Source organism: Argiope bruennichi, chromosome 11 (assembly GCF_947563725.1).
Source record: "Argiope bruennichi chromosome 11, qqArgBrue1.1, whole genome shotgun sequence".
Classification (NCBI taxonomy): domain Eukaryota; kingdom Metazoa; phylum Arthropoda; class Arachnida; order Araneae; family Araneidae; genus Argiope; species Argiope bruennichi.
In genome coordinates, this window is record NC_079161.1 from 65,908,794 (window position 1) to 65,936,221 (window position 27,428).

General features: G+C 30.3%; 1 protein-coding gene across 2 annotated transcripts in view; it reads left to right on the forward strand.

The window, feature by feature from the left end:
• The first annotated feature begins 2,753 nt into the window (after positions 1-2,753).
• The window catches only part of LOC129957125 (cholesterol 7-desaturase nvd-like), a 30,530-nt gene continuing 5,855 nt past the window's right edge, over positions 2,754-27,428 (forward strand). For both annotated transcript variants that reach the window (XM_056069285.1, XM_056069286.1), the window contains exons 1-7: positions 2,754-2,828; positions 8,468-8,684; positions 11,731-11,907; positions 15,951-16,134; positions 21,366-21,554; positions 22,781-22,974; positions 25,861-26,100. In XM_056069285.1, coding sequence (XP_055925260.1) covers positions 2,824-2,828; positions 8,468-8,684; positions 11,731-11,907; positions 15,951-16,134; positions 21,366-21,554; positions 22,781-22,974; positions 25,861-26,100 — 1,206 coding nt within the window. In that variant the 5' untranslated portion in view covers positions 2,754-2,823. The remainder of the gene's footprint in view (positions 2,829-8,467; positions 8,685-11,730; positions 11,908-15,950; positions 16,135-21,365; positions 21,555-22,780; positions 22,975-25,860; positions 26,101-27,428) is intronic.

Sequence of the window (27,428 nt, forward strand, 5' to 3'; positions counted from 1 at the left end):
ACCGAAAACATTCCTTTTTTACTCAGAAAAGCAAAACTCGAAAGAAAAGGAGTTGATACAGTCAAACCAATAGTAGGAATTCTCAGAGTTTTTTTTTTGGGGGGGGGAAGGAGGAGGGGATAATCAAGCACAAAAAAAGAGAGGAACTTTTCTCTCCAAAAATATTTATAAACAATTGCCCAGTCTTATAACATCAAATAAAAGCTTAAGAAAAGATGATTACAAAAGACTCAAAAGTTTTTAAAATTTAAATCTGTGGTCTGAAAGAAACATTGACTCATTTTTTACAGAAGGGCAAACGGAAATTAAAATGTTAAAACGATTTTTAATTCCAACCTAACTTTTTCCGCCCCAAATAATTTTTTACTAAAGAAAGGCATACTTAAGTGGCTGTTGTAATATAACACGTCCTTTGGAATAGATTCAAATAATTTTATACACATAAATATTAGTCAAAATCTATAAAAAGTGTTTTAAATAAAAGAAACTTAGATAAATATATGAAACTGTAAGGACAATATCTAACATTAATGAAAAATTAGGATTCATAATTATCAAATTCTATATACAGATCCAATTTATCAGATATTCCATGAATTTTCTAAAAGTATTGAGTAATTATAAATTAATGACCTAATACCTAAATAAAACCTCTTGATAATAAAAAGGCATTTATTCGAAAAAATCTTCTTGATAAAAAAAATGTTAATATCTCATAATGGATACTGTGACAAAATTGTGAATTTTAGCACTCCTTTTCTTTATAGTGACTTAGAAAGGCAAATCACCATGTTGTGTTAGCATAATAATAATAATGATAATAAAATGTGGTTCATTACCTTAAATACCATGTGAAAATTATTAATTCAATGGTATTCTGCTTATCTAATATTATTCATTAAGATATTTTGATGAATTTTCTAGTACTGAAAATTTTTCTGCTAAACGTGTAGAATATTTTAAGATTTACTCTTTACGAAATTACAGTTTGATTCGTTGTGGCATCTATAAATCTCACTTATTTACTAAAAAATTCAATATTTTAGCTTTTTCTTTAAAAAAAAATTGTATCAAAGCGTAATGATCTGCATTATCAGAAGAAAAAGAGTTATTTTATTTAATAATGCTTTATTCATTTATATATTTAACACTTTCGTACTTTGTATAGTGTCTCTCAATTCTTACTTGCAATTAAGACAAATGTAATTTTGGGTACATGTGCGCATGCGTGACTGTTTTGCCTAGAGCTATCAAACGTCCGCATATATACTTTGAAGAGTGGAAATATACCTATTAGAGCGACATTTTTTGAAAATTTTAATTTAAAATTTCGCAACATTTTGGCGTTTTTTCGCGATAACTTCCAAAAAATATTGTATGAATAGAATAATTTCTACATTATCTTAAAACTAAAAAAAATCTTTTCAATGATATTAATTTTCTTGTTGCAATATTTTTGTTACTCTTAATCGATATTTAAAAAAAAAGTATTTTAATGTATTTCCAAAAAGAATACGAATACATGTAAGAATTTTGAAGGAATATAAAACGTATCACTAACAAAAATATAAAAACATAAAAATTCTACAAGAACATCAAATTTATTGATAAAAGTCATTATTAAAGTTGCAGTTATTTTTTTATTTATTTTATAACCTGAATTATTATTGACATTAATATAAAACGTAATGAAGCGTGCAAAATAATGAAATTAAACTTCTATCCTTAATGCAAATCCTTATCGACAAATGAAATTTCAGAAAAACAAGTATTACATATACTTAATTAAAAGAAGAATCTGTAAAAAGATTTAAATTGATATTTAAATGCTATTAATATGGAGAAAATACGAAATTTTATATAGTTTTAGGTTATATTGTTAAAAAGCTAAAAAGAGCAGAATATATCTTTTTCCCGAATTTTAAAGGAACTTATAGAACATAAGAAAAATGCATAATAAAAGAATGAATGGCGTAATGCTTCTAAAATAATATGTAGTATATATCATTTAAAAATTGTAGTTTAAAGTTATTTTGCTGAAGAGGCTATTAAGACTAAGTAACATTAAAGATTTAAATAAAAAATTTCTGCGACTATTAATTCCGACGAATCAGCTGGTTACCGAAGGCGACTAGCTCAAAACAATAACACTTTTTACACGCTTGAACACTTTCCATTTCTTTTAAATTTCCCTCCAGAGACAAGAGTGACATTGCCAGCGGAGAAGACTTGAATCCTCTCCGGTTATCTGATTTATTACCTTTAAGTGCTTTTAACGACTAGAGCATTTAGAGGTCAATTGCGTATGATTCAACATAATAATTATTCTATGTAATCGGAACCAAAACCGTCTTGTATATCAAAGAGGCCGGTTCCAATGAATTTGATACCGATGGAGATTCTTGAAAAAAGTAAAGGAAAAAAGTCATTATGAAATTTCGAAACTTTAGCACTGATGTTTCAAAACTATTACAGTTTTCTTTTCTTTCGGCCCTATTGAAGGGAGTGCCATTGACCTTGTTGTTGACATGACCTTCGGCAGGGCCACATACCCAAATGTTAGAAATACTGGAGTTTGGGTTTAATAGTGTCACATTCCTTTTCTCGAGAAGATACCTTCTGATTGGTCTGAAGAGGATGATTGCGCAATGCTTTCTCATCTCCCATTCGATAGTTTTCATTACTTTTTCTAGCCAATCACAGAACTAGGTAATTGTAACTAATCTGATAGCCGCTTCTCTTTCATTTGTGCAGGCGATTATCACCTGTTCGGTCCAAAGCTTCTTCCTCCAGCAAAAGGGTCTCAGTCCTTAGTATAAAAACATGAGGTGAGTTATACTTTCTTTCTGATGTAGAAATTTTTCAATTTTTTTTGTAAGAATTCTTTTGAGTTTCGTGACTTCTAAAAGGCATATTTTCTTTGTGTTTTTCCATTCAAACTTTTCTTTTCCTTACAGCACTAACATATTTATTTTCCCATGAAAACTTTTTCAAAAATTTTTGAAATGAAATTTTGTGTTGTTAACTGATATTTTAAATTTTTATATTTCATAAATGTTTTATTGGTTTTGGAAGCGATACACGTTTCTGTTCCAGATTCCAATGGCGCATGAAACTATTTAAGAATAAGAAATATAAAAGAATAAGAAAGGTACATTTTGAAGGTACAAAGATATACAAGTTACATTTTGAAGGTACAAAGATATACAAGTTACATTTTTATAAAAGTACATTTTTATGCACTTTTTTGGCATTTTGTGTCATATAGTAAGGACTTTAAAAAAACTTTTTGCTAAATTATTGTATCTAGTAGGAAAGAACAATAACTGAAATAAAAAAATTGGAAAGACAACGAAAAATTCTTGATTTATATTTCTGAAATGCAAACTCGTTTACGCTTTTTTTCTCCTTGTCTCATCGAAGTTTGCATATCCCATCCAACACTTTTCTTGCTGTATACATTTTATTCACCTGAGTAATTTTCATTATGAATTTCTGATATCAATATACTTGATACTTGACAATACGACGATACTTGATAATGAATGTATAAAAGAGGTTTTAAAATTAATAAAAGAATATTTTAAAATGTTTGAACAAAACTTTGTAAATGAACAAAAGTTAAATTATCTATGACTTAATTTATAATTTTTTTTCACAATTACAAACAAAAAAAAAATCTAAAAAGTACAAAATGTTGATATTATAAGGAAATATTATAATGAATGACTTGTTCCGTCAACTATAACCAAAATTTACAGCTGAATTCTCTTTACTTTCAATTAAAAGTTAAGCAAATAAATAGATTAAAGCAAATAAATAGATAACAGAAAATAATATATTGATAAATGCATAATTTACAGGTAAAAGCAGAGCTTAAAACTTTATGAAGAGAGCAGGATTGTGTTTATGTTTGAAGAATGGCAGCGGCGTGTAGTTACGGAGTAGCGGATTGTGTAATTTTTAAGCATCTTCGCATCGAGACTTGGAAAACAATTTTTTTTTTCAAAAAGAAAAGATTTTTGGTTTAACTTTAGAGGAATAACTCAATTTTGTTAAAATTTTTAAACTAATTAAGATTAAGATAGTTCTAATTTTTTTAATACATAAGAAGTGTAACATGATTGCCGTTACTGGATTATTGGCCATTGGTTGTTTGATTTTAGATTTGTCTTGGATATTAGATTCTGGAGGTTTGAAGAGTTCTGGATTTTGAGATTTTTTAACTGATTAGATTGTATAGAACAGTGGCTATGAAATTAAAACAAATGAATAGGAATCAAAAGTAAATATGTAATCGAAAAAACATTTTCTAATTGAAAAAACAATGCATCCTAAACGGATAAAAAATAAGAGAATAAAATATTGTTTTATTAATAAAACGTTTAGGATGCATTGTATTTTATATTTTATATAATAAGATACAAAATACAATGAATTGTATTTTCCTATTTTTTATAATAAAAATTAATCATAAAGATTAATAAAATATGAAATATTATGGAAAAAGTAAAAAAAATATATATATTTAATTATTCAATTGCATTCATAATTTACATTTTAATAAAATGGAATGAAATAAAAATGTAAATAAAATTGAATGACTTGTTCAATCTTATGCAATCCACATCCCTTAAAGGAATTCGAACGAAATTTGATGCATATGCTTTTTAACAATTAGAAAGGTTGGTTGCACTTTTAAAAAGTTTCTATGCTCTTCTAAAGGGGTGGATGTAATAAGATTTTGTTTTTCATCAAAACATTGAAACATATCATTCCACATTTTCTTTTTTTTACATAATCGGAACATTAAAAAAATTAGCTTTTTAGTGATATCAGTTCTAATTCTTTATAATTATATGATTCTTATCAATCATAATTCTTTCTTCTATTTTTAATCAATTTATCAAAGTTAATTTAGATAAAATTCGTATCAATTTCATTTTTTTTGCTGAAATATTGAATCGATTTCACTGCTTAATCGTATTTATTATCCGCGCGCGTTTGTCAATGTTAAAATTACTTTCTTCATACTTTGGAATTTTTGTTTTTATCTCGTGGAAAAAAAGTAAAACTTTTAATAGATTCGATCAAAAATTTACCATGAAACAGTGATTTTTAAATTTGTGGCAAACTCTTTAATTGCTTTACTTAATTTTGTCTCATGCTCTAGAACATTCAAAATTTAACTGCACTCAGTTGGTCTATTTGAAGTATTCTCAGAAAATTAGAAAATAAAAAAATCAATAAAAAATTATTCGTAACGAAACACAACGAAATTATTCGTGACATTCTCACCCAGTTTCATCAGTTCATTAAAAGCCGTACCATTCCATCTCCCTTTCATCTATTCGCCTAAAAATAGAGAATTTAGTCATCGAATTAGAAATAGAAATTTAGATATAGAAATTTAGGCATGAATAGAATCCTCTATTCATGTTTACAAATTATTCACTTAGAGTTACGAAATTTTTTATGCCTATGTATTAAAATATAAATGCGTCAAAATTCTTTTAAAAAACTCTTTCAATAAAATATTATTTTTAAAAAATTAATTTTTTTTAAATTTTAAAATATTTCAGGTGACTAAATTTTTAATTTTTTCTCACTATTTTTACATTATTACCCAATAAAAATTTATTTAGAATAAAACCGTGTATAATTTTATAATTCCAATTAAATGCTAAATTTTAAAAAATATATATGCAAACTTACTGAATTTTTATAAGAATTTAATATTTTTTCGAAATTAAAATGGAATTTTAACAATTTGAAAAAACTTGAAACATAAAATGCATATCCGATTTTCTTTTAATGTTTAACCGAAATCTTTATTATCAATTCTATTTAATTTCTACAAAAAGTAAGACTCTGCAACATTTCAAAGATGTTTAAATCTAATTACAATATCATTTTGAAGAAAGTTACTAAAATGTTTTTTTTCTCTAAGCCTTTAAAATCTTAATTTTATTGAGAAATATATTTTATAATCCTACTTTAATTGTTTATAAACATATATTTTGGTAAGAAAATGGCAATAAAAATAAAATTTCATGTTTCTCTCCATTTTTGACTATTTAAAGTTCACTGTTCCTTAAACTGATGAATTTGAAAGGCGAAAGCCAAACGATTTTAAAAAATTCAAGCAAAGGATTTTTTTTTTTATCAAAATGAGGTACCAATAGAAATAGTTTTTTTTAAATCAGGCAATAAAATAATCTCTTTTTAAAAATTCATTAAAATATATTTTTTCATTATTTGAGACCACCAACTTTCAAAGGAATTTTTATTCTTTGAATAGTTATTTGATACATAATTTTAGATACTCATAAGTTTCATGTAATAAGTATATATATATTGGAGATTTATTGAGTTTATTAACCAATAAATTGCGGAATTTATTTTTTAAAGTTCCCCAAATCCTTCTTTTTAAAGACAAGCGATGGCGCGTATACAAGTCGAACGCAGAGCAAATGGTTACACAGCACATTTTGCAAAAAAATCATAATAAAGCGAATAGGATTTCATTTTATTTAGATAAAGAATTATGCATCAACTGTGCCAAAATGAGGATTTGGATTGATAAGTATCCAAGCTGAATGCACTTAACTGGTGAAGAAATATCTTAAGTGATCTTCTATCGAGACGTGCCATCATAGTGAGTGCTATCGAAGGAGAATAGTATTCACTATTAATGTTTAGTTTAAGTCGTATATGCTACCATTTAATAAAAACTGTGCATGCGTTTAGCAAGAAATATTCGAGGCAAGTTGATTATAAAAAGAATACTTTGAATTCTTTTGGATATAATATGTTGGATAGAATCTACCTTCCAGAAAGAAAGAAATTATTGTTTTTCAAATGTAAATGGATTTTTTTTGTTGTTTTAGATTCGTACAGATTTTTTCATTTAATATTTTAGCTTTTAGCGCTCTGTTATCTCTTGCTGAGCTTGTGGATTGATATTGTACACTTGCAGATGAATTTAAACCATACTCTCTCCCCAATGTTTGTACCCCAATAAGTATTTTAAACTAACTTTTTTTCAGATTTTTGAAGAAGAAAAAAATTGAACTTAATATTTTATTCTGCATTAAATTAACGGGAATAGTCACCTCGGAACTTTCTTGCAGACATCCTAATAAAATTACTAACATAAAAATAATGTACCTTGGGCAAAGCTATGAAAGCCGTTAGTTTTTTAAATTTCAGATTTTTATTTTCAGAGCCGAGCTCATGGACGTTTAGAGCTTCATAGTAGAGTGAAGAAAATACAAGTATGCATTTTGGACTAACTGAAACTAAAATTGGCTAGAGATACAATTTTAGTAACAAGATTATATGTTGAGTTTCATTTATTTAACCTTTGCGCTTTCGAGTTGTTGCGTTTACATGCATATGATATGCGGACACCCCTCCAACCCTTCGACAAATTTAGTTCGAAATCCGATACGCACCTACACCCTACATATCAAAACTTTGCATTAAATTTTACCAATCTGGTTCTTTCCGTTTTGTAGATATCGCACTGATTTGCAAGTGAAACAAATAGATTTTTTTTTGTGTGTGTGGCTTTCGCTTAAGATTGAAAAGAAATAAAAAATTTTGGTACACATACTAAATTCTATCCATCAAGCTCAAAGCATTTTTCGGTTATCTTATTCCAAACATGAGTTTTTGAGACTCTGGAATGTTTGAAACGTAGAGATTCGCCTAAATTTTGAGGTTGATTTCAATATTTTACTTTTATATACTTCATATAGGAGGAAATAAAAATGGAAGCATAGTTGTGATGTAATAAATAAATAAAATGCCATGCAATATTTCTTCTGAACTTGATTTTTTACGATACATTTTTGTAGTATTTAATTAAAATATCACTTTTATAAGGGAAAAAAAGCTCGCTGGTCAGAGAAATCGACAGAACTATATTTGCATTTGCAAAATCTCCCCGGGGGGCACCTCAAAATGAGGATGAGATGCTTCTGGCTTGGTGGTTGGATCTCGCCAGCCTGGAGGGTTCACGAAAAGGTGGGGGTCTGACCCTGGTCCTGCCATTGATGACCAGGCGAGAGAAGAGTTGCATCGTGGCCGGTGATGGCCCTTAGAACTCAACCACAATTCCAGCCAATGTTGCTGTTGCGGCGATCCGATCATTCAGTATTTATTATCCGCTGCCTTCAGGCGGGTCGGAGAGTCAGTGATATGACTTTGCCTTTGTAAAAACATCGATTTTGATTCATTTGAATGATTAATACTCGTATATAGGAAAGTGGATATTTTATTGACTTATAAAACAATGGAAATTACAATGAAATATTAAAGTAAGAGGTTTATTTCAGTCTCCTATGTAAAGGTTAATTTTTGTTAAATATATAATTAAAAAAAATTCTGACTTTTCAAGAATTTTTGAAGCAAAAATTTTATTATTTTTAGTGTCTTAAAGTGTTTGATTTTTCTCTTTCAGTGACGAAATGGCGATTTGTCTCAGTGACGTTCTGAACGACTCCTGCTTTCCAAGGACGTTGGGATCCGAAGCGCAGCCGTCTTACATCCCTGACATCTCGGACGTTGGGGTCTTCGAGGGCTTCCTAGGTCTCATAGCTGTCTTTTTTGCGCTCTGGTTCATAAAAATCGCCCTGGTGACTTGGTTCAAAAAGTACAAACTTCAGTATCTACTGAGGGTGAGTCATCGATCTTTGTGGATTTTCCTTAGCGAGGTGTTGGTTCACTTCTCTTCTTGGGTAAGTGGAAACTCTGTCCTCTTTTCTCCTAGGAGGCTCTCCCCCATTTCGCAGGGTCCTGAAGGAGCGGTGGGGGTATAACACTGGTGGAGGTAAGTTTCCTGCTAGCACCTTTTCATTTCAATATGAGGACTGGAAATGAAGAATTCTAGATTCTACGCTGAACCACTCAAGTCAAGGGTCCGGAACTTTGTTTCGACAAGATTGTTTCCCTTATGAAACAGTTTATTTGATTCACAGTTAAATTATTTTATTTATTTTCCAAACCTAATGTGGAAATATAAGGATGAAATTGTAGTTTATATATCTTACGTGTTGATTTACAACCCTAAAATGTAACCTTAAATCATACTCGTGGGGTGTTTTTCCCACAATTTTTTCGCCAACTCACAATATGGCACTTTTTGTATTCAGCGTGGTCTTATCGTGAAGAAAACCGGGTATGTAATTTGATAAAAATATCCAGTTTAGGTTCATGAAACCATATAGCAAACTTTCATTTTGTTTGCTTTGGGGCCATTGATTCACATGCAATAAACGGACAAAGTTTTCGCACAAGCATTTTGTGTAAAATTTGATATATTTTTACAATTTTGATGCAAACATCGCACCGATATTTCATGTGTCTAATTAGTTGGAGTTAGTATTTTATTCGCAGAAGACATAATGAAGAAGTTCGTCTCCGTGTTAGGAAAATTCATCAAGATTTCCGTATGAAATTTTGGACGAATTCTATATTCCCTCTTTGAAAATTCATGAACATAAAGAAATAGCATTTGAATACCTATATAAAAGAATAATTATGGTTTTCATAAAAAAAATTGTAACTAATTACTAGAGAATAATGGAATAGAAATAATATATGCATCTAAAATGCTTATCTGAAATGAAAATATATTTTATTCTACTTCAAACCCTGTGAAAATTGTACATTAGTCTGCAACTTGACAAGGCGAAACGGACAAGAGGGCACAGTAAGTTATAATGATCAAGTGACATATAATGGGTGACCTGAAGCACACATTTTTCTAAGTTATTGACTCTCTTACCCTGCCAATGTGCAGAATTCTCAATATCACATTGTCTATTGTTTATAATTATTTTTGAGATCTACTGTTGGTTTATGCCAAAGTCAGATACAGCGGAATTATACATCCGCTGTATCTTGTAAATTTTGTGCAATCGCGCATTCCGTCAAAACATCATGCTTTTTTGTATACAAATTCTCTAAACTTGGAAAAATATTTCTTGTCAGTATCATAAAAGCACCGGTAAGAATTAACATTCCTTCCCTTTTGTTTCAATGAATCGATAAAAGTTTTTATTCGAATGAATCAATCTTGAGGTAAGTAATTCTTTTTCATGACAAATAAATATCGCGTTTAATAAATCAAAATTTATATGTAAATACAGGTTCAATCATTTTGACTTACTGTGATTTTTGCAGAATTCGATAAACCATTGAACAATCTCAGATTCGGTTCGGGAAAGACAACGTGATGATAGTTTCGAGGTAACACTTGTGAGCGGGAATCGGAAACACACACACACAGAAAAGGCCAAAATGATGGTCAGATAAGCAAACCGATGAACTCAAGAACAATGTTTGCCAACATTTCTTTTAGGTTTTATCGTCGTAATTTAAATTTCCGACAGCATGCAGAGAACATGGAACATTTTACGAGTGTTGAATTAGCTGGTCTCGTTGTAGGAATGTTTACTAAGTGCCGGGCATTTTCGAAAGGGTTCACTTATCCATGTGCCGCACTCTTAATTGTGCATGGGAAGAGCTTTGAATAGTTATTTGGAAACTAACAAGCTTCTGCACTTACGCCCAAATGTGTAAAAAGCAGGCAAATAATTTCCTAACGTTCTTGGTTTGTTGCTTCTGCTTCTTCTGAGATTCTCTCACTCATATGGTGAAAGCTTCATTATTTTATGTCTTTACCATACAGTCCTGTGTGTTTCAAGCCTATTTTGCTTTTTATGCTTCTAACACTTTGTATGCAGAGTTTCGTATAATCCTGTTTAAAAAACATTTAATGAAATAGTAATAAAAATAATAGTAGAATACTTCCAATCCAACAAATCATGAAAAGACTTGCTGTACCACAATATAAATTTACGTCAACTTTTAGCATTTAAAGCTTGGAGCACCACGCTTTGCTTTTTATCGGGAAAAATTTAAGTTCATATCCGAACCCCGTGAAAGAATATAATGGGCGTAGTTTTAAATGCATGTTAAGTTTCTTGAAAGTCAAACCAGAATGCGATGATAAGTTGTAGAAATCTGTATAATAGAGCTTAGATTTTCTCTCAAACATCTGCTTACGATTCTCAACTAAAGAATTTCTCCCTGTCAACCAAACTTTGAAGTGACAAAAGATTCATTTTACATAGAGTTCTTATAATTCAGTGTACAAATTATTGGAACAGGCAGAAATGAAAAAAAAAATCTTAATAGCACAGAAAGGAAAGGTCGAAAATGATAACCCATATGAGTTGGAGTATACACGAAAATGAGTGACTCATTTTGGGTGAAAACTCTGATTGTTGTTTGTGTACAAGATTTTAAATTTTAATAATCAGAAGTAAAATCCGTTTACAGTGATGTGAATTACATCCTCCGGTTGGCGTTTCAATCCGTGCTTTCCTGTCTGATTTTGATTAGATTTCCTGCCTTATCCTTGCAGTTTGTGAATTGCATTTTCAATATTCTTGCATAAAATCGCTATATTCCTTAGAAATGAAATGTAGATATGAAACCTTGCCCGTTAGGGCATTAAAATAAAGTTTTTCATTCAAGAAATGATATTTTTTATTATTTTTAAATCGCAGTTAGGTAATATAAATGCTCTACCAAAAGGTAGGTTTCAGAGGTTTCTGACTTGCGACTCAAAGCTACTCTTGCTTAGGACATTTTTTTACTGGAAAAGTCCAAAAGACGAAACCTTTTCTACAGGAAGTTTTTCTGTTTTTCTTGCAGGGGAGCTTACTGGTGTTCCTAGTTGTCGATATCCTGAACTTTCTGCATGGCTATGGAATCGTGTTCCACGAGAAATACGATTCTTACTCCGACACATTGTGGTATCTATCGGGGACTCTGTCTGGGGTCATGTTAGTGGTGAGATACTTTTGGAAGCTGCCTTTAAATATCAAAAAGGTAAGCATGTCCTTTCTACCACGGACATAACATCGGAGGATAATGAAATCCCAATAAAAATTCAAATAAAGAAAACCGGAATATGCAAATAAGTAAAGCAAGAGAAAACAATTTTAAAGTTAAAATTACAGTGAAGATTTATTTTTAATCCTTTAACATGTTCTATTCCAATGACTGACAGTCGACTTGGCTGTGGTGAAGAGAGGACCACCAATGACCGCTGAGCTAAGATTTATAAACTTGCTTAATTTGAACAGATGTCCAATACTTATAAATTCTTCATTATTATCATCGTCACAGTGATGAAGTGAAAAAAGTAAGGCAATATAAAGCATATAAATATAATTCTATTTATACATAAAATGTAGGCCGATTGTTCTCGCGCATGTGTCGTATTGAAGCACTTCAAACAAAGAAAAAGTGAACCAACACATTCTTTACAATATGTCACGACTTTTTGTACAGTATTTTGCAGTTGTTTTCCTTAGTTGCTTTGAATTTTTTATAATACATTTTCCGAATATTTTGTACAGTTACAGCCTTTTTCTGCATTGCTTTTAAGTCGCATCATGTTTTCTTAATAAGCGTTTTTTTGGAAAAATGCAATGACATTTTGTTAGCACGTCTGCTGGAAGAATCACCGATGACCGGTACTCAACTTGACTGCGGCGCCACGGGGGTTCCTATCAAATAAACTCCTTAAATTATGATTATCCATCGGATCATATCTGTCTTAAATAATATTTCAATATTATATGAGCGGCATAATAAGAAAACTCATCGCGGTGCCACAGGTAAACGCTGTAAAACTCGCGCGACATTCATTATGTTAAGGTATGTGAGTATGTACACAATTTTTTGAAATATGTTCGAAAATAGTTATATTTTAAAATATTTGTATAAAAAAGACCGAAAAGCATCTTTGAAACCAAAATATACATCTCAAGTAACAAAAGTGTAAAGCAAAAATCTTTTGGCTTAGAGGTTTATCAGACGATTTGCTTAAAATTTGCACATAGATTAAGAAATATATTGTCTAGTTTCTGAACTAATAAATAAGTTTTTTTTAATACATTCTTTAAATATTGAAGTTCGTTTAATAAATGATATGAAATTTTTAATTTTTTCACATTGTGAAGCCCTATTAAATAATCCTAAATGGATAGATTACTTATTCCCTAGTTCAGGAACGGCAATGAGAAATTACCATACCAAATTTGAACAAAAAATATGCATTAGATTTTAATTTATGAGTTTTTGGTAACAAATTCTATCAAGGATTAGAATTTGTGAAAATAGCATTAAAACGTGTGTAAAAGCAAGTATAAAAATGAGTGTAACTCACCAAAAAGTAGAAACGAAATTCTAGTAGTTTTATAAAGAAACCTGTTCAAACATTAAGAATATTAAATGAAAAATAACATAATCTTTAAAAAAAAATCGACTTCTTAATGTAGTTACTACCTTAATGCCCAGCATATTCATTTGAGTGTCAAGACTAAATAGATTTCATTTCATTCTTCCTTGTTTACTTTGTCTCGTAAATCAACATGTTATTTGGAAACCCTTCAATATGTTTTAACTAGTATATATCTACTATTTAACATTTTTTGCCGGATGTGATTTATCTTCGAGGTAACGCAGGGAAATTCAAAATAATATTCATTTTTAATATCTACTATATTTCTTGCTATTTATCAGCTTTAGGACTGAAATTTTAGGTACAGCTTTCATAATTCTGATGCTTTTAATATGTTTCAGTAGAATATTATCCTTTAATTGGTGACTAAATGGGTTAATATAAAACTAAGTAAAGTGAAAGAAAACGAGCTATATCTTAATTTTACCCAAAATTTTATCTGAATGGGGGGATTAATCTGTTTAACAATTATTATGAAGGATATATAGGAAGGAAGGAAGGACCAACAGGATATTTAAAATTTCACGCCTCTATTTAATAACTTCATTTATATATCCCGTTAGTGCAATAATGTGTAAACAACTCGTGAAATGCGTCTTTTGATTTTAAAATGCCTTTTAAGAATAAAGATTCATTTTTCATTAGAAGTAGTAGTCGTATATTATTAAATATACACACTTTTCTGTCTTTCCTAGAAGTAGGACATTTGACTTACTATTGAAGTTTAGTTGCAATAAATGCTCGCCGCTAATATAATATTGAATATGCTACTTTGGGTTAAAAAATTGTATCAAAAATTAAAATCATACATTTTTATGAAGATCATTATTCAACTTATGACGTCGAAAAAGAAAAGCATACATGTTATTTCTAGTTCGTTGGCAGCTTGTAGAGCCCTCTGGCGGATATAGTCTGACTTGTTGGTGCAATCTGGCTTTGTCCATGATTAAAATCCTTTCATGCGAAATATTTTTTGTGAAGACTATTTTTGTTTGAAATACTATAATATACAAAAAATTTTATAATCTAATTGCTTTTTAAAATTAAAATTAAAATATCGATTGAAGCAGAATTTTAAAAACCACCGATAACTCATTTTCTCCAGAAGATATTAAATGTTGAAATAGATAGGCCGAATCTAACATGTCATTTTGAATGATTCATCGTTTTCACATTCTTGCTAGATAATGATAATTAGAAAAGTCATAATAATTATTAATAAAAAAACTTTTACATTAATTTTTTTGGAATTTTAACAAACGGATAACTATATTTTCAAAATTCCTAAATACTAAAAAGAATGATCTTATCCACATATATATAATTATGTATCTAATTACTTTTCGAGGTATAAAGGTGTAATGTTTGTTATATCAGTTGACTCATTGACTTAATCTTGCTTTTTTATGTCTGTTAACTACTTTACTCTTTTACGCTTTGATGAAGTTGCTATGCACGTAGTTACACACGTTCTGCTAATTAATTTACAACGTAAGTGATTAAAACTAATAAAAACATTCTTCAGTGAAGTATTTAAATAAAACATTTTCCTTCATTATACCATATTTTTTTAATGAAATTTAAAAAAAAATTATTGTAGAGTTAGTTTATGGTTTAAAAGACAAAATTTGGGTTAATTTCGAATTAAATGATTATTTGATTAAGTTTTGAACTATGCTCTTGAGCATCCGGCCAAATGTGGTGAAAGAACATGTAAAACACAACAACAACAACAACAAAAAAAAAAAAAACACCGGATAGGCCGGAATTCTATGAATTCATTTTTTTTGCCCACCTATACCAGAAGACAAAATTTGTATACCAAAACTCACTGTTATAATACATATTTTCTAATTTCTTATTGAATACTAAGCCCTCCATTTATCTCAAGGCACGTAGAATATGAATGCGGCCCGATGAATCATAGAAGCAGTTGCCGGTAACGTGTCGAGTTGAATTAGAAGGTTCTGAACTGGTAGTTTATATATGTTTATATACTGCACTGTACGTTTTAAGAATCGATTAAAGAAAAAGTAAGTTAAACGATATGAACTGTTCACATTTTAACATAAATTCGGTAGTGCCCAACTTAAATGCAGGAAATATAAACAAAACATTTATGTAAATCGTAGGACTAATTCTTAAGAAAATGGAACTTAAACCGATTTTTTTTTATTTTTCACTGATTAATGATGAACGCTTCTCTTTTCCTGTCACAACTTGTGCTTGCGCACGTCCCGTAGGAGGATCGTAACAGACGCCCGCCTCCAATGCCTCGGTAACGTTACCAATGTAATGCTTTGCCTTCCTCAATTAATTACGATAAAAGAAAACAAGACTGAATAGTACGGAAGCCGGATAGTCACGAACCGAATACTCGGAAGTGTATTGTACTTGGGGGAGAAATGGGAGTACTCTTTCTGTTGTTTTAGAAAATAAACGTTCAAAATGTGATTGAATTCAAACAGGAGGTTACGGGGAACATACACACATATATACATACATAATCACAATGATTTTAATTTATATTAAGATTAGGAAAATGTCAAGTGATGGAATGGAGAGTATTTTGTTCTGAACAATGCCTATTGCACACAAATTCTTTTGATGTCTTTCCTTACAGACCCTTTATGAAGTTGGCTTTGATCACCGCAAAAGACAAGAAGCCATTGCCAGGTACAGAATGAGAAAGGGATTTGAGACGCTCGATCCTGCATCTATGCCTCCCGTCTTTCCTAACGGTTGGATAGCTGTTGTGGAATCGAGCGAGGTGTGCCCTGGGGAGGTAGTGGCAGCAACTACACTCGGTAAGATTCCGTGCTTTCTCTTCAAACTCTGTTCCTACTTTCTGCCGATAGTCCTAATAGTGGCTTTAGTTCAGTTTAGAAATGATCGGTTATTCTTAAGTTGCAATGCACATTAAATCAGCGGGAGCCAAATGCCCTACCACTGATGTGGTGTGGAAGTTTGGATAGCAAGGTACCAGCTCATGTGCCATCCTTGTCGTCTGGCAAGCGGTTCAAAATGACGAGGTCAGTCCAAAAAAAGTCCTAGTGCTTTTTAAAACGGGAAGTAAATATAATTAAACTTTTCTTGAGTTGCAGTATATTAACCTTTTCATTACTAATTTATCTCAACATGGCAACAACTTCTATATTGGAAGGCCGGATTCGAGCCAGTTTCTACTGTAAACGAGGAGTGCAGGTTGGAAAGCATGTTATCATTAAGGGCATTTTTGAGGCAATTTTCATTTATTCTTATTTGACAGTGATGAATTACTTTTACCTGAGGATACTTTTAAAAGATTACGGAAAGAAACAGACACCGACTTTTATGAAGTTTTTGAATATGAAATAAAGTTAACTTTCAAAATAAGAAATGTTATTATAAAACAACCTTTTATTCAAAAAAAGGTTATATTATTTATTAACTGTATTATTAACTTGTTATATAGTAATATAAATAACTTATTATCTAAAAGTTATATTATTTATTATTAACTTTGATAACTAAGTTATTTCTCAATTAACTTGAAGGAGAAAAATAATAAATAGAAAAAAATACCATACCAAAATTTAAATTTTTGAGAAATTCATTTACCTTAAGTTTATTTTGCTGAAAATTTTATATTCCAGACGTATTATTTATAAGGATAATAAGTAATACTTCTTGTTAGCTGTGCTAATTTTTACTCCAAGAAATAAAATATTTATTTTAAATTTAATTTACAATTTTTAGGCGATTAGGCTTTATTGAAGGATTAAAATACTGAAAATAAAAAAAAATAATCTGGTAAGTTTAATTAAATTTATTAATAAAATAGCAGACTCTAGAATTACATGGTTTTTTAATTCTAATTATCACGCGTTAATTAATATTTTCGTAACCGGATTAAATTTAATTTGCAATTTTTAGGAGATTAGGCTTTATTTTAGGATTCAAATACTGAAAATAAAAAATAATCTGGTAAGATTAATTAAATTTATTAATAAAATAGCAGACTCTAGAATTGCATGGTTTTTTAATTCTGATTATCATGCGTTAATTAATATTTTCGTAACCGGATTAAATTTAATTTGCAACTTTTAGGAGATTAGGCTTTATTGAAGGATTCAAATACTGAAAATAAAAAATAATCTGGTAAGATTAATTAAATTTATTAATAAAATAATTGACTCTAGAATTGCATAGTTTTTTATTTCTGATTATCATGCGTTAATTAATATTTCGTAACCGGATTAAATTTAATTTGCAATTTTTAGGAGATTAGGCTTTATTGAAGGATTCAAATACTGAAAATAAAAAATAATCCGGTAAGATTAATTAAATTTATTAATAAAATAATTGACTCTAGAATTGCATGGTTTTTTAATTCTGATTATCATGCGTTAATTAATATTTCGTAACCGGATTAAATTTAATTTGCAACTTTTAGGAAATTAGGCTTTATTGAAGGATTCAAATACTGAAAATAAAAAATAATCCGGTAAGATTAATTAAATTTATTAATAAAATAATTGACTCTAGAATTGCATAGTTTTTTAATTCTGATTATCATGCGTTAATTAATATTTCGTAACCGGATTAAATTTAATTTGCAATTTTTAGGAGATTAGGCTTTATTGAAGGATTCAAATACTGAAAATAAAAAATAATCCGGTAAGATTAATTAAATTTATTAATAAAATAATTGACTCTAGAATTGCATGGTTTTTTAATTCTGATTATCATGCGTTAATTAATATTTCGTAACCGGATTAAATTTAATTTGCAATTTTTAGGAGATTAGGCTTTATTGAAGGATTCAAATACTGAAAATAAAAAATAATCCGGTAAGATTAATTAAATTTATTAATAAAATAATTGACTCTAGAATTGCATGGTTTTTTAATTCTGATTATCATGCGTTAATTAATATTTTCGTAACCGGATTAAATTTAATTTGCAACTTTTAGGAGATTAGGCTTTATTGAAGGATTCAAATACTGAAAATAAAAAATAATCCGGTAAGATTAATTAAATTTATTAATAAAATAATTGACTCTAGAATTGCATAGTTTTTTAATTCTGATTATCATGCGTTAATTAATATTTCGTAACCGGATTAAATTTAATTTGCAATTTTTAGGAGATTAGGCTTTATTGAAGGATTCAAATACTGAAAATAAAAAATAATCTGGTAAGATTAATTAAATTTATTAATAAAATAGCAGACTTTATGTTATGTTCCTGCTTTATGTTATAGTTTTCAAATAACATAAACTAGAAAGAAAAATGTAAAAAATAATACTATCGAATTCTTATATAGTTTCAATTAAATACGCAATTAGTCATAAAAATTATCCAATATTTCCAAAAATCACCCGAAAATAATATCCTCTTTATTACAAAATTTACAAATCCTCTTTTTAACTTTGAAGGTGAGTAATATTTGGAACTATTTAATTAGGTATAATGATACAGCTAAACGTTTTCTTCTTAGCACCAAGCTTGCTATCTTGAAAGCCAATTATTTCTTTCGAAAATGACTAACTGACTGGGTGATTATTAGTGCTTCAAGGATATATTTTTGCCTCTTTCCACTGAATTAGTTTAAATTGTATAACCTTTCTTTCAGCGATCATCTATTTAAACTCCGAAATTCTCCCCTCGCCCCCAAATCCCAGTGATTATTGGCATGATAATTATTCAATTATTGGGTGGATATGGGACCATCAAAGTTTCAAATATTTCGTACATTTCAGTTGTCAAGGTGATTTATTTTACAGAACATCAGTGTCTTTCGCTTCTCTGCAAAGAAAACGTCGGCGGCTGAAAGAGTATCTCTTCATCAAGCCCTCTAACCTTCATAGCCAGTGAACCCTTGCCCTGTCTTAGTTCATGGAAACAATGATTTTCTCCTTGTCCTTGACATTCCATCATAATATGAACCTCAATAGATACCCTTGATCCTGACCTTGGTGGCTATTGACCACTTCTCTTCAAAACTGAAAAAAAAAATCCTTATAATAACTTTGAGAAAAACTCAGCCTTATGACTTAACAAAACAATTTCACTTTTGGATTTTGATCGAAAAAATTTATTTTTCAATCAATTTGCCTCATTTGAGGATGTGGGGGGGATGCAATTCCTGAATCAATTCATCATAATGATTACAAAGCAATCCTGCTTCCAAACATTCATTGAATAGCTATGATGGCCATAGACCACACTTGGTGAAAACCGCTATGTAAATATTAAATTTCATCCATTAAACTTAATAAAAGAATTTCATCTTCGGACTTGGCATTTGATGATTCAGTCATTTTTCCCCATTCTAGCCGCTGATGCATTGTCATCATAGTGATTACAGTATACAATGCTTTTACCGTTTATTACACATCTTAAGTTTAGCGATTCTTGAAGATTCAAAATTTTTATTCCTGTCTATTGGCGAAAGGGAATAAACAGTTATCTTAAGATGTTTAAAAATACTTACTACCATATTCACCGACAATTTTTTCCTCTTAGCTTTCCACGTTCTTACAACTTGAACTACTTTTGATTGAAACGATTTTAAGTGAATCCTTTTTATAGACAAAACTGTGATGTCACTCAGGTTAATGGCTTATTGCAGTCGGTATATAACGAAAAATTTTGTAGCTGAGGGTAGTAGTCTTTCATTCATGGAATATTAAAAACACTGTCCACTTCTGTAATTTATCGATTTATGAAACAATCCGGATAAAGAAAATGGCTTAACGAACGTTATGTGATAAGATTTAAAGAAACATCTTCGAGTTTCTATCGCATTTCGAATGCTTTTAGAGTCTTAGCTATAAGCATATTATAATTTGTATTCGCGTAACAAGCAATTTGGAGAAACTTCGGATAATTCTTTTATTGGGAACGAAGAATGATTATCATATTCATGCATAAAGCTTTTTCCTTTTTGTTATTTAAATCTGCAAATCAAAGAAGCAATTTAAATCTTTTTAAATTTCCTCAGGGTATTTTTCTTTCACGTTTTTACAAGAATTAAAATGATGGTTCATCTCATTAAGAGGTTAAATTCATATTCAGTCTCGTTTAAATAAGTTAAAAGGAAATTAGGCATGAAAATATCTATTAAATTAAAACAATTTAGCAAAATTCAGTAAAAATGCGTAAATGTAGCATTGTGAGCCTTGGCGAATTTTTTGGCGACAAATCCCAGTCATCCGGTAAATAATACCTGAAAGTCGAATTTGTGTTTTAGACTCGTTTTCTTCTAATCGATTCAAACCAAAATTTGGTACAGATCTACATTTATAGCCATAAAATGTCATACCAAATGTGATGTACTTAAGTCTATGTGTTATCCTGTTTACATGTGTTCTGAGATACAGACAGACATACAGGTAACTCTTTGTTGGATTTGCTTCAATATTTAATAGGTTTCTTCACTATAGATGCTAAATTTGTGTATAGAATTGTAAACACCTTACTCTCTTTGTTTTGCAGCTATCGAGTTCAAAATTTGAATGAAATTTACAAATTTGTGTAATCATCGCATACCAAATTTCACCCAACTAGTTTAAAGCGTTTTTGAATTATCTTCGTCACAGACAGACAGATGGAGAGACAGACATAATGACAAAAATGTGTTTTTCGAACAGAGGGAGATCTAAAAACGTGGAGATTCGTCAAAATCTCGAGTTGGAATTTTCTGATGATTACAATATTTTCTATATACTTCGTATAGGAGAAAATAAAAAATATCTGCCCTATCGATTTTAAATTTTAAAATATTCCTATACCAGATGGTGAGAGTCCATAGAGGATTCAATAGACTCCATTATCAGAAAAATTTCCAATTCTTTTTTGTGACTGAGAGAATATTTATTCTTTTCTATATTTCAGAAAATATCCATTTCATAATTAAGAACATATCTATTCTTCAAATGATTGGGAAATTATCCTTCTTTTTTGTTACTGATAGAATATTCAGTTTTCCAATGATTGGCAGAATATCCATTGTTTTTTTTGGCTCACAAAGAATACTCTTTTCTTTTCCCAGGATACCGTTTCTGTGTATTCCGGAGCCGGGACAACAACTCTGCTTTTGTTCTGGATGCCTACTGCCCTCATCTGGGAGCAGATCTGACAGGTGGCATTGTACGTGGCAACACCATCGAGTGCCCTTTCCATGGATGGTGTGCCAGCGGAATTGATGGAAGTTGCACGAGGGGACGCGATAGTGAAAACAGTGAGTTTCAATACCGGAAGGTATCTTTTCTCATAATACTGAGAGCATTTAGGATTTTGTAATAAAAGTTTTGATAAAAGTGTTTTAGGAATAAACATGTATAAACGTGCTTAAAAGAATAAAACGTTTTTAACGAAAATACATAGTGAAGAGTATAATGCATTGAGAGCAATATTCTAAGCAAAATGGAATATATATATATATATATATATATATGCTCTTAGACTGTTTAAAATTTATAATATTAATCGGTATACTATACTATAATATGTATAATATTAGTCTGTATGCTTATCGTATAGTGTTTCAGTGTCTGGTACTTTATTTTGTCATCTCACTTTTTTATTAAAAAAATATTTTATACTGATAAGGGGAGAACACGAATTGAAAAATTATGGTCAAGAAGCGATTTAAGGTAATTTTAAAATAATTTTAGGAGGTTCATTTATTTAAATATTAAAGCGGAATTTAGCCTACCAATTCCAAGAAAAGAGCCTTTAAACATTTGGTAGAACTTTTGTACTAGTAAGTTGACACTATTTCAGCGATTATACTAAGGGATTATTGCATCGTAACCAGAAGTTTAAGACTCAATACTGAATGCCTTTTTAAAAAATTCTTTTTTTTGAACATTTTTAAATTAACAATTTAGAAATAGTTTTAATTTATATGTTACTTTTTACTCAAAAAGATAACTTTATTCTTCTAATACATGAATCCTAACTATAACTGAAATTTTAAATGGTCAAATTATAAAAATAACTTCATTGGTAATAAGTAATTTAAATTATTTTTAAATCATTAAAAGCTTTAATTTTTTTATTTTAATAGTGAGAATTATTTATTACAACTCTACAAAAACATTAAAAAAAATAGCAGCTGATAATTTATTAAATATACTTCAATGAGCGGAAAGAGATAAGATAACGCAAATTTTAAATTATTTCTTGCTTAGGCAAATAGTTCAAAATTTTAACGATCGCTTACATTTGAATGGAAGCAAAGGAAATAAGGCTTTTAATTATTGATTTCACTCGGAAAAAATCTTCAGATGTAGTATTGTCGTCAGGAACACACAATTGTGCATAGTTTCAGAATTCTACCACCACAAAGTCTTGAATGAAGAGTGAAAAATTGCACGATTCATAATTATTCCGTGGAGTTGAATAAAAGCGTCGTAATTTGCCACTCAAGTTTGAGCTTAAATCAATCTTATCCTCGACCAGAGCCTCCTGTACCGGAAACTGTAAAAGTGAAAAAATGGACTTCGGACGAAGCGAACGGGATGATCTACGTCTGGCACCACGCCGAAAAGGACAAACAAGAACCCTACTGGGAGATGCCGAGGGTGGAAGAAGTCTGCAACGGGGATTGGGTGTTCAGGGGAAGAACGGAGCACGAAGTGCACTGCCACATACAGGTGGGTGTTGTATTTTTAAAAAATCAAAATTCAAAGTCAATTCCATTTTTTCTTTATAGGTTTATTTGCGTACTAAGTATTTCTTACAATACTTTTTTTAAAAAGGATTCCTGAAAAACCATCGTAAGAGGTTTATTATCTAAAAAATGTTTTCTACTTTATTAATAATATATATATATATATATATATACATACACACACACACACACACACACACACATATATATATATAATGAAGAGGTGGGTAGACATTTTCAGGGTATAAACTACTTCTAATTTTTTAAGGTGTTATGGTCCATCCCGTGGCGTAGGTCTACAATATTTATTATAATTTAATAATAAGTACGGAATATGTACTTTCTTACATAACTACAAACATAATAATAATTACCATAAATATAATAATATAAAATGATGCCTTTGATAACAAAAAATTCAAAATACATTAAAAAATAAAACATTTTTATCTGAAGTTAGTTCTCGTCGTTATAGTTAATAGAAAACTTTGGCTACATGCTGTTCACCAAAATCTCGGTATATACATAATTGCTAACTGCTAATCTTGCACCGGATTCTAAGTGGTCGTTTGTGAGACGGGAACGATATGCTGTCTTAATTATATTCATCGTTGGAAATGCAGATTTACACAGGCAGGTAGAAACAAAGGCCGATGTTAAATAATATGCAACTTTTAAAAAATTACAATACGTTCATTAGATTCCAAAAGTTATTCTTATGTTTTGAATAACGTGCTTTTAAAATTATGCCATTTTGAAGGAGAAAAATTTCATTTTCCTCAAGTAATAAAGAGAATATAATGTTCCATAAATATGTTTCTTTTAGTATGCGAATCTTAGGTCTTAGTTAAGGAGTCATCCCAAAATATCTTGGTGATCTTTAATTTTTGCGATGGCTCTATGTTTTCGGATGACTCCTTAACTTACCGGTCGATCGCGATCGACTTAATGTCTACCCCTGATATTATGTGTCAGATATAGATATATTTTAAGATATATACTTCAAAATTCTTCTTAATTACGGATAATGGATAGTAATAATCTTTTTAATAATGGATATTTCGTAATTATTGAACATTTTTTGTGCCTTTAGTTGGAATTATAAAGCATAAATTAATGAACATTTCAACAATATCATTCTATAAATAATTAATTCTTTTAAGATAGCATATAATATTCTTTTTGTCTCTGAATCGTAAAAAGGGTTTGATATTTTATAATTATAAATATTCATAAAATTAAAGATTTTAATGCATATCCTTGATATATATTTCTCTGTGACGGGGTACTGGCATAGGGGTAGAATGTCTTCTCCGTGATCTGGGCGTCCCGGGTTCGATTCCCGTTTTGGGTATGGTTCTTCTTCCTCTGTGTTCTATCTGTGAGGTGTGTGAATGTACCTACATGTAAAAAGGGATTGTGCAAACGAATGTGGGGCATGTAAGTAGTTAAATCGTACTCTTCGCCCTAGCTGACGCTACTGAAAAAACAAGAGACGCTCACTTGGTTTAAATCACTGACAGATAACTGTCAGCGGACTTGCAAAGTGCCATAAGTCATAAAAGCATTATTATATGTGTAATTATAACAACATTATTATATGTGAATATGTTTCTGTTTAAAGGTAAATTTTCTCATAAATAAAAGTATATTACAAACCTTGTTCATTCTATTCACCAATTTTTCAGAAACATGTTATGATTCTTTTCGGTTCACTGCAGGATCTCAGATTAATTTGCTTTCACCTTATATAATCATGTATTTCTGCTAGTAATAAGAATTTGTAAATACATTTATTTCTAAGAATAGATTTTAATTATTTCAAATTGTATGAGCTGCTAATATTAGTTTTACTTCAATTATTCAAAATTAAATCATCTAATCTCTAAAATTATTTTTTTATAACAGGGGATATATATGCAAATTTTAGAAATTAAAAGTATACCCTTCGGAGATGTTCAAAAATCAAAATTGAATTTATCTCCCCCCTTCCCCCTTCCCTGTTTTGATAAGAAGTATTTCATAAAATTTATTCGGCATAATGTTAATAACACCCAAATAGTCTCCAAAGACGGCGATTATTAATAAGATAAATTTTCTCGTGTCAATCAACTTTGATGAATACACCTTATCACAAAATGATGCTATATTATTTTTACCACATTATTTTAAATTAAACTTCTGTGTTTATTTATACTTCAGAGAGGCAAAATTATTGGCGACGGAACTTGGCGATTTTTCTGCAGTTCGGAGAATTTGTTTCGTAAACTAAAAAGAGTATGCCTTTATTTCGTTCATTCCGAATCATGAAAGACTTTTTATTTGACCTGATTCTTCATTTTCGGCGTTCTCTATCATTGGTTACGGCCTCGATCATCAATACGGCTCTCTTTGTGTTTCAAAGGGTAGCGACATAAAACGAACATAGAACCTAATTCGAACTACGATTTGATGCAGACATTCAATTTTAGCGGAATGACTATTTGTCAAATTTCATATATTTGTCATGTATCAAATAAACGAGAATGAATGTCAACACTTGGCGGAATTTTTCAAAGAATTGAAGCAGTTCTTACAATTGCTTTACTCTTTCACGTGTAACAAGGAGAAAACAGTAATGTTTTTTTTTTCTGAAAAAGATTAATTAATGAGCAAACAAAGAGAAACAGGCAAGTCCATACTAAATGACACAGATGCATGTTTGGATGACATGCATTACTGCATTCATCCTTTAGCTGTGGAATCATTCGAACTGGCTCCATTGAAGATTCAGTGACTCATAAGTTTGTTATACTTTTAAGCTAGTTTGACTTTTGGATAATATGTAACCTATTGCAATCATTTAACATGTTGTCATCTCCTTTTATAGGAAATCCCCGAAAACGGCGCCGACATTAACCACTTGAAACAACTCCACTCTGCCTCCGTGTTTATGGGGGGCAACTGGATGGACACCAACTCTTGGTTCAATTTCGTGACTCACCACTGGCAACCCGAATGGACGAGGGATGAAAACGTTCCCCACATTGCTAGAATCAAACTGAAGCAGACCACGTCCTTTCTAGGCTACCACATTCCTTTCAGCAGACTCGATATAGACATTGAACAGGTGAATGAGTCCGGGTGATTTTTTTAATTCGATTAATGCTGCTTGAAATCCTACTCTTCCTCGTTGGCGTATTTAAGTACTTTGCGGCCCAAAGTAGCGCACATTATGAGGCATCTCTTTTAATAAACTGGTCAATTCATTTCATAATTCAGCACATTCTTACGGTATTCACAAGGCCGCGGTGGCCTGTTAGTAAGGTTCCGGCTTGTGAGCCGTAGGGTGTCAGGTTCGAGGCCCGATTCCACCGAAGAACCGTCGTGTAAGAGGGTCTGTTGCACGTTAAATCCGTCATGCCAAACGTCCTCCCGCTGGTGTCGTGTGGAGAGAGGGCTGCCAACTCAGGTGTCGTCCTCATCATCTGACCGCGGTTCAAAATTACGAGGTCTGTCCCAAAAATAGCCCTAGTGTTGCTTTACAATGGGACGTTAATATAACCTAGCTAGCTAACTAACTACTGTATTCACAATTAATTTTAGGTTAATTTTTTATTTTAATATATTTTTGAAAATTTATTCGTCTTTTATTTATCTATTATGGTTTCCAAATTGCCCTGCGTCCATATTTATATACATTATTATTGGAGTAGATATTTTATGTTTGTGAATATTCTAATAATTAAGTGAATCTGATGAAACCTATAATGGCTAAACCTAATTAATGGCAACCAAGGAACAAAATTTTTTTGATAGAATAATTTGCATTCCCCCACAGCCTAGCAACACTAAGTAGTTGCCTCATTTTGTTTTGTTAGAAATTGTCTTTCCTTGCGAATAATATAAATTCGAAACAAGGATAAATAAATAATTTTCACCATATTGAAACACGCAAGAGAATACCCAAGAGTACAAAATTTAAACACTTTAAGCACTTTTAGACGTGAGTAAAAATTTATTTCAAAATTTAATTTTTGGAAACTTAAAACAAATAATGTTAAATAAAGCTGTTTAGTAAAACAATGAATTGAATAGCCATGATATGAGTTTTACCAAAAGCATTTTCATCTGAATACTGACAAATATGTTAGTTTCTTTACCTTCAGCTTTTGTAGCTGAAATTATTTTTTACTTTCTAAGCGTGTTTCCTCGGATGTCTGACGGCGCATTTCATTTGTCGATTTGTAAATTTAAAAAAAAAAAATTATGTGCTAAGTACACTGGAATCTATTGAACTCATTCCATTATAAGAAGCTTTGTAATTGTTGTAATAGTGAGCTATTTTTCTCTTTACAGTTTCAGTTTTTGTAGAATTTATTTGTAACTGATAATTTATATCTTATACAAGCTACTTAAAAAATTTGTACTGATTGCAAGTATACTGAAATAATTCGG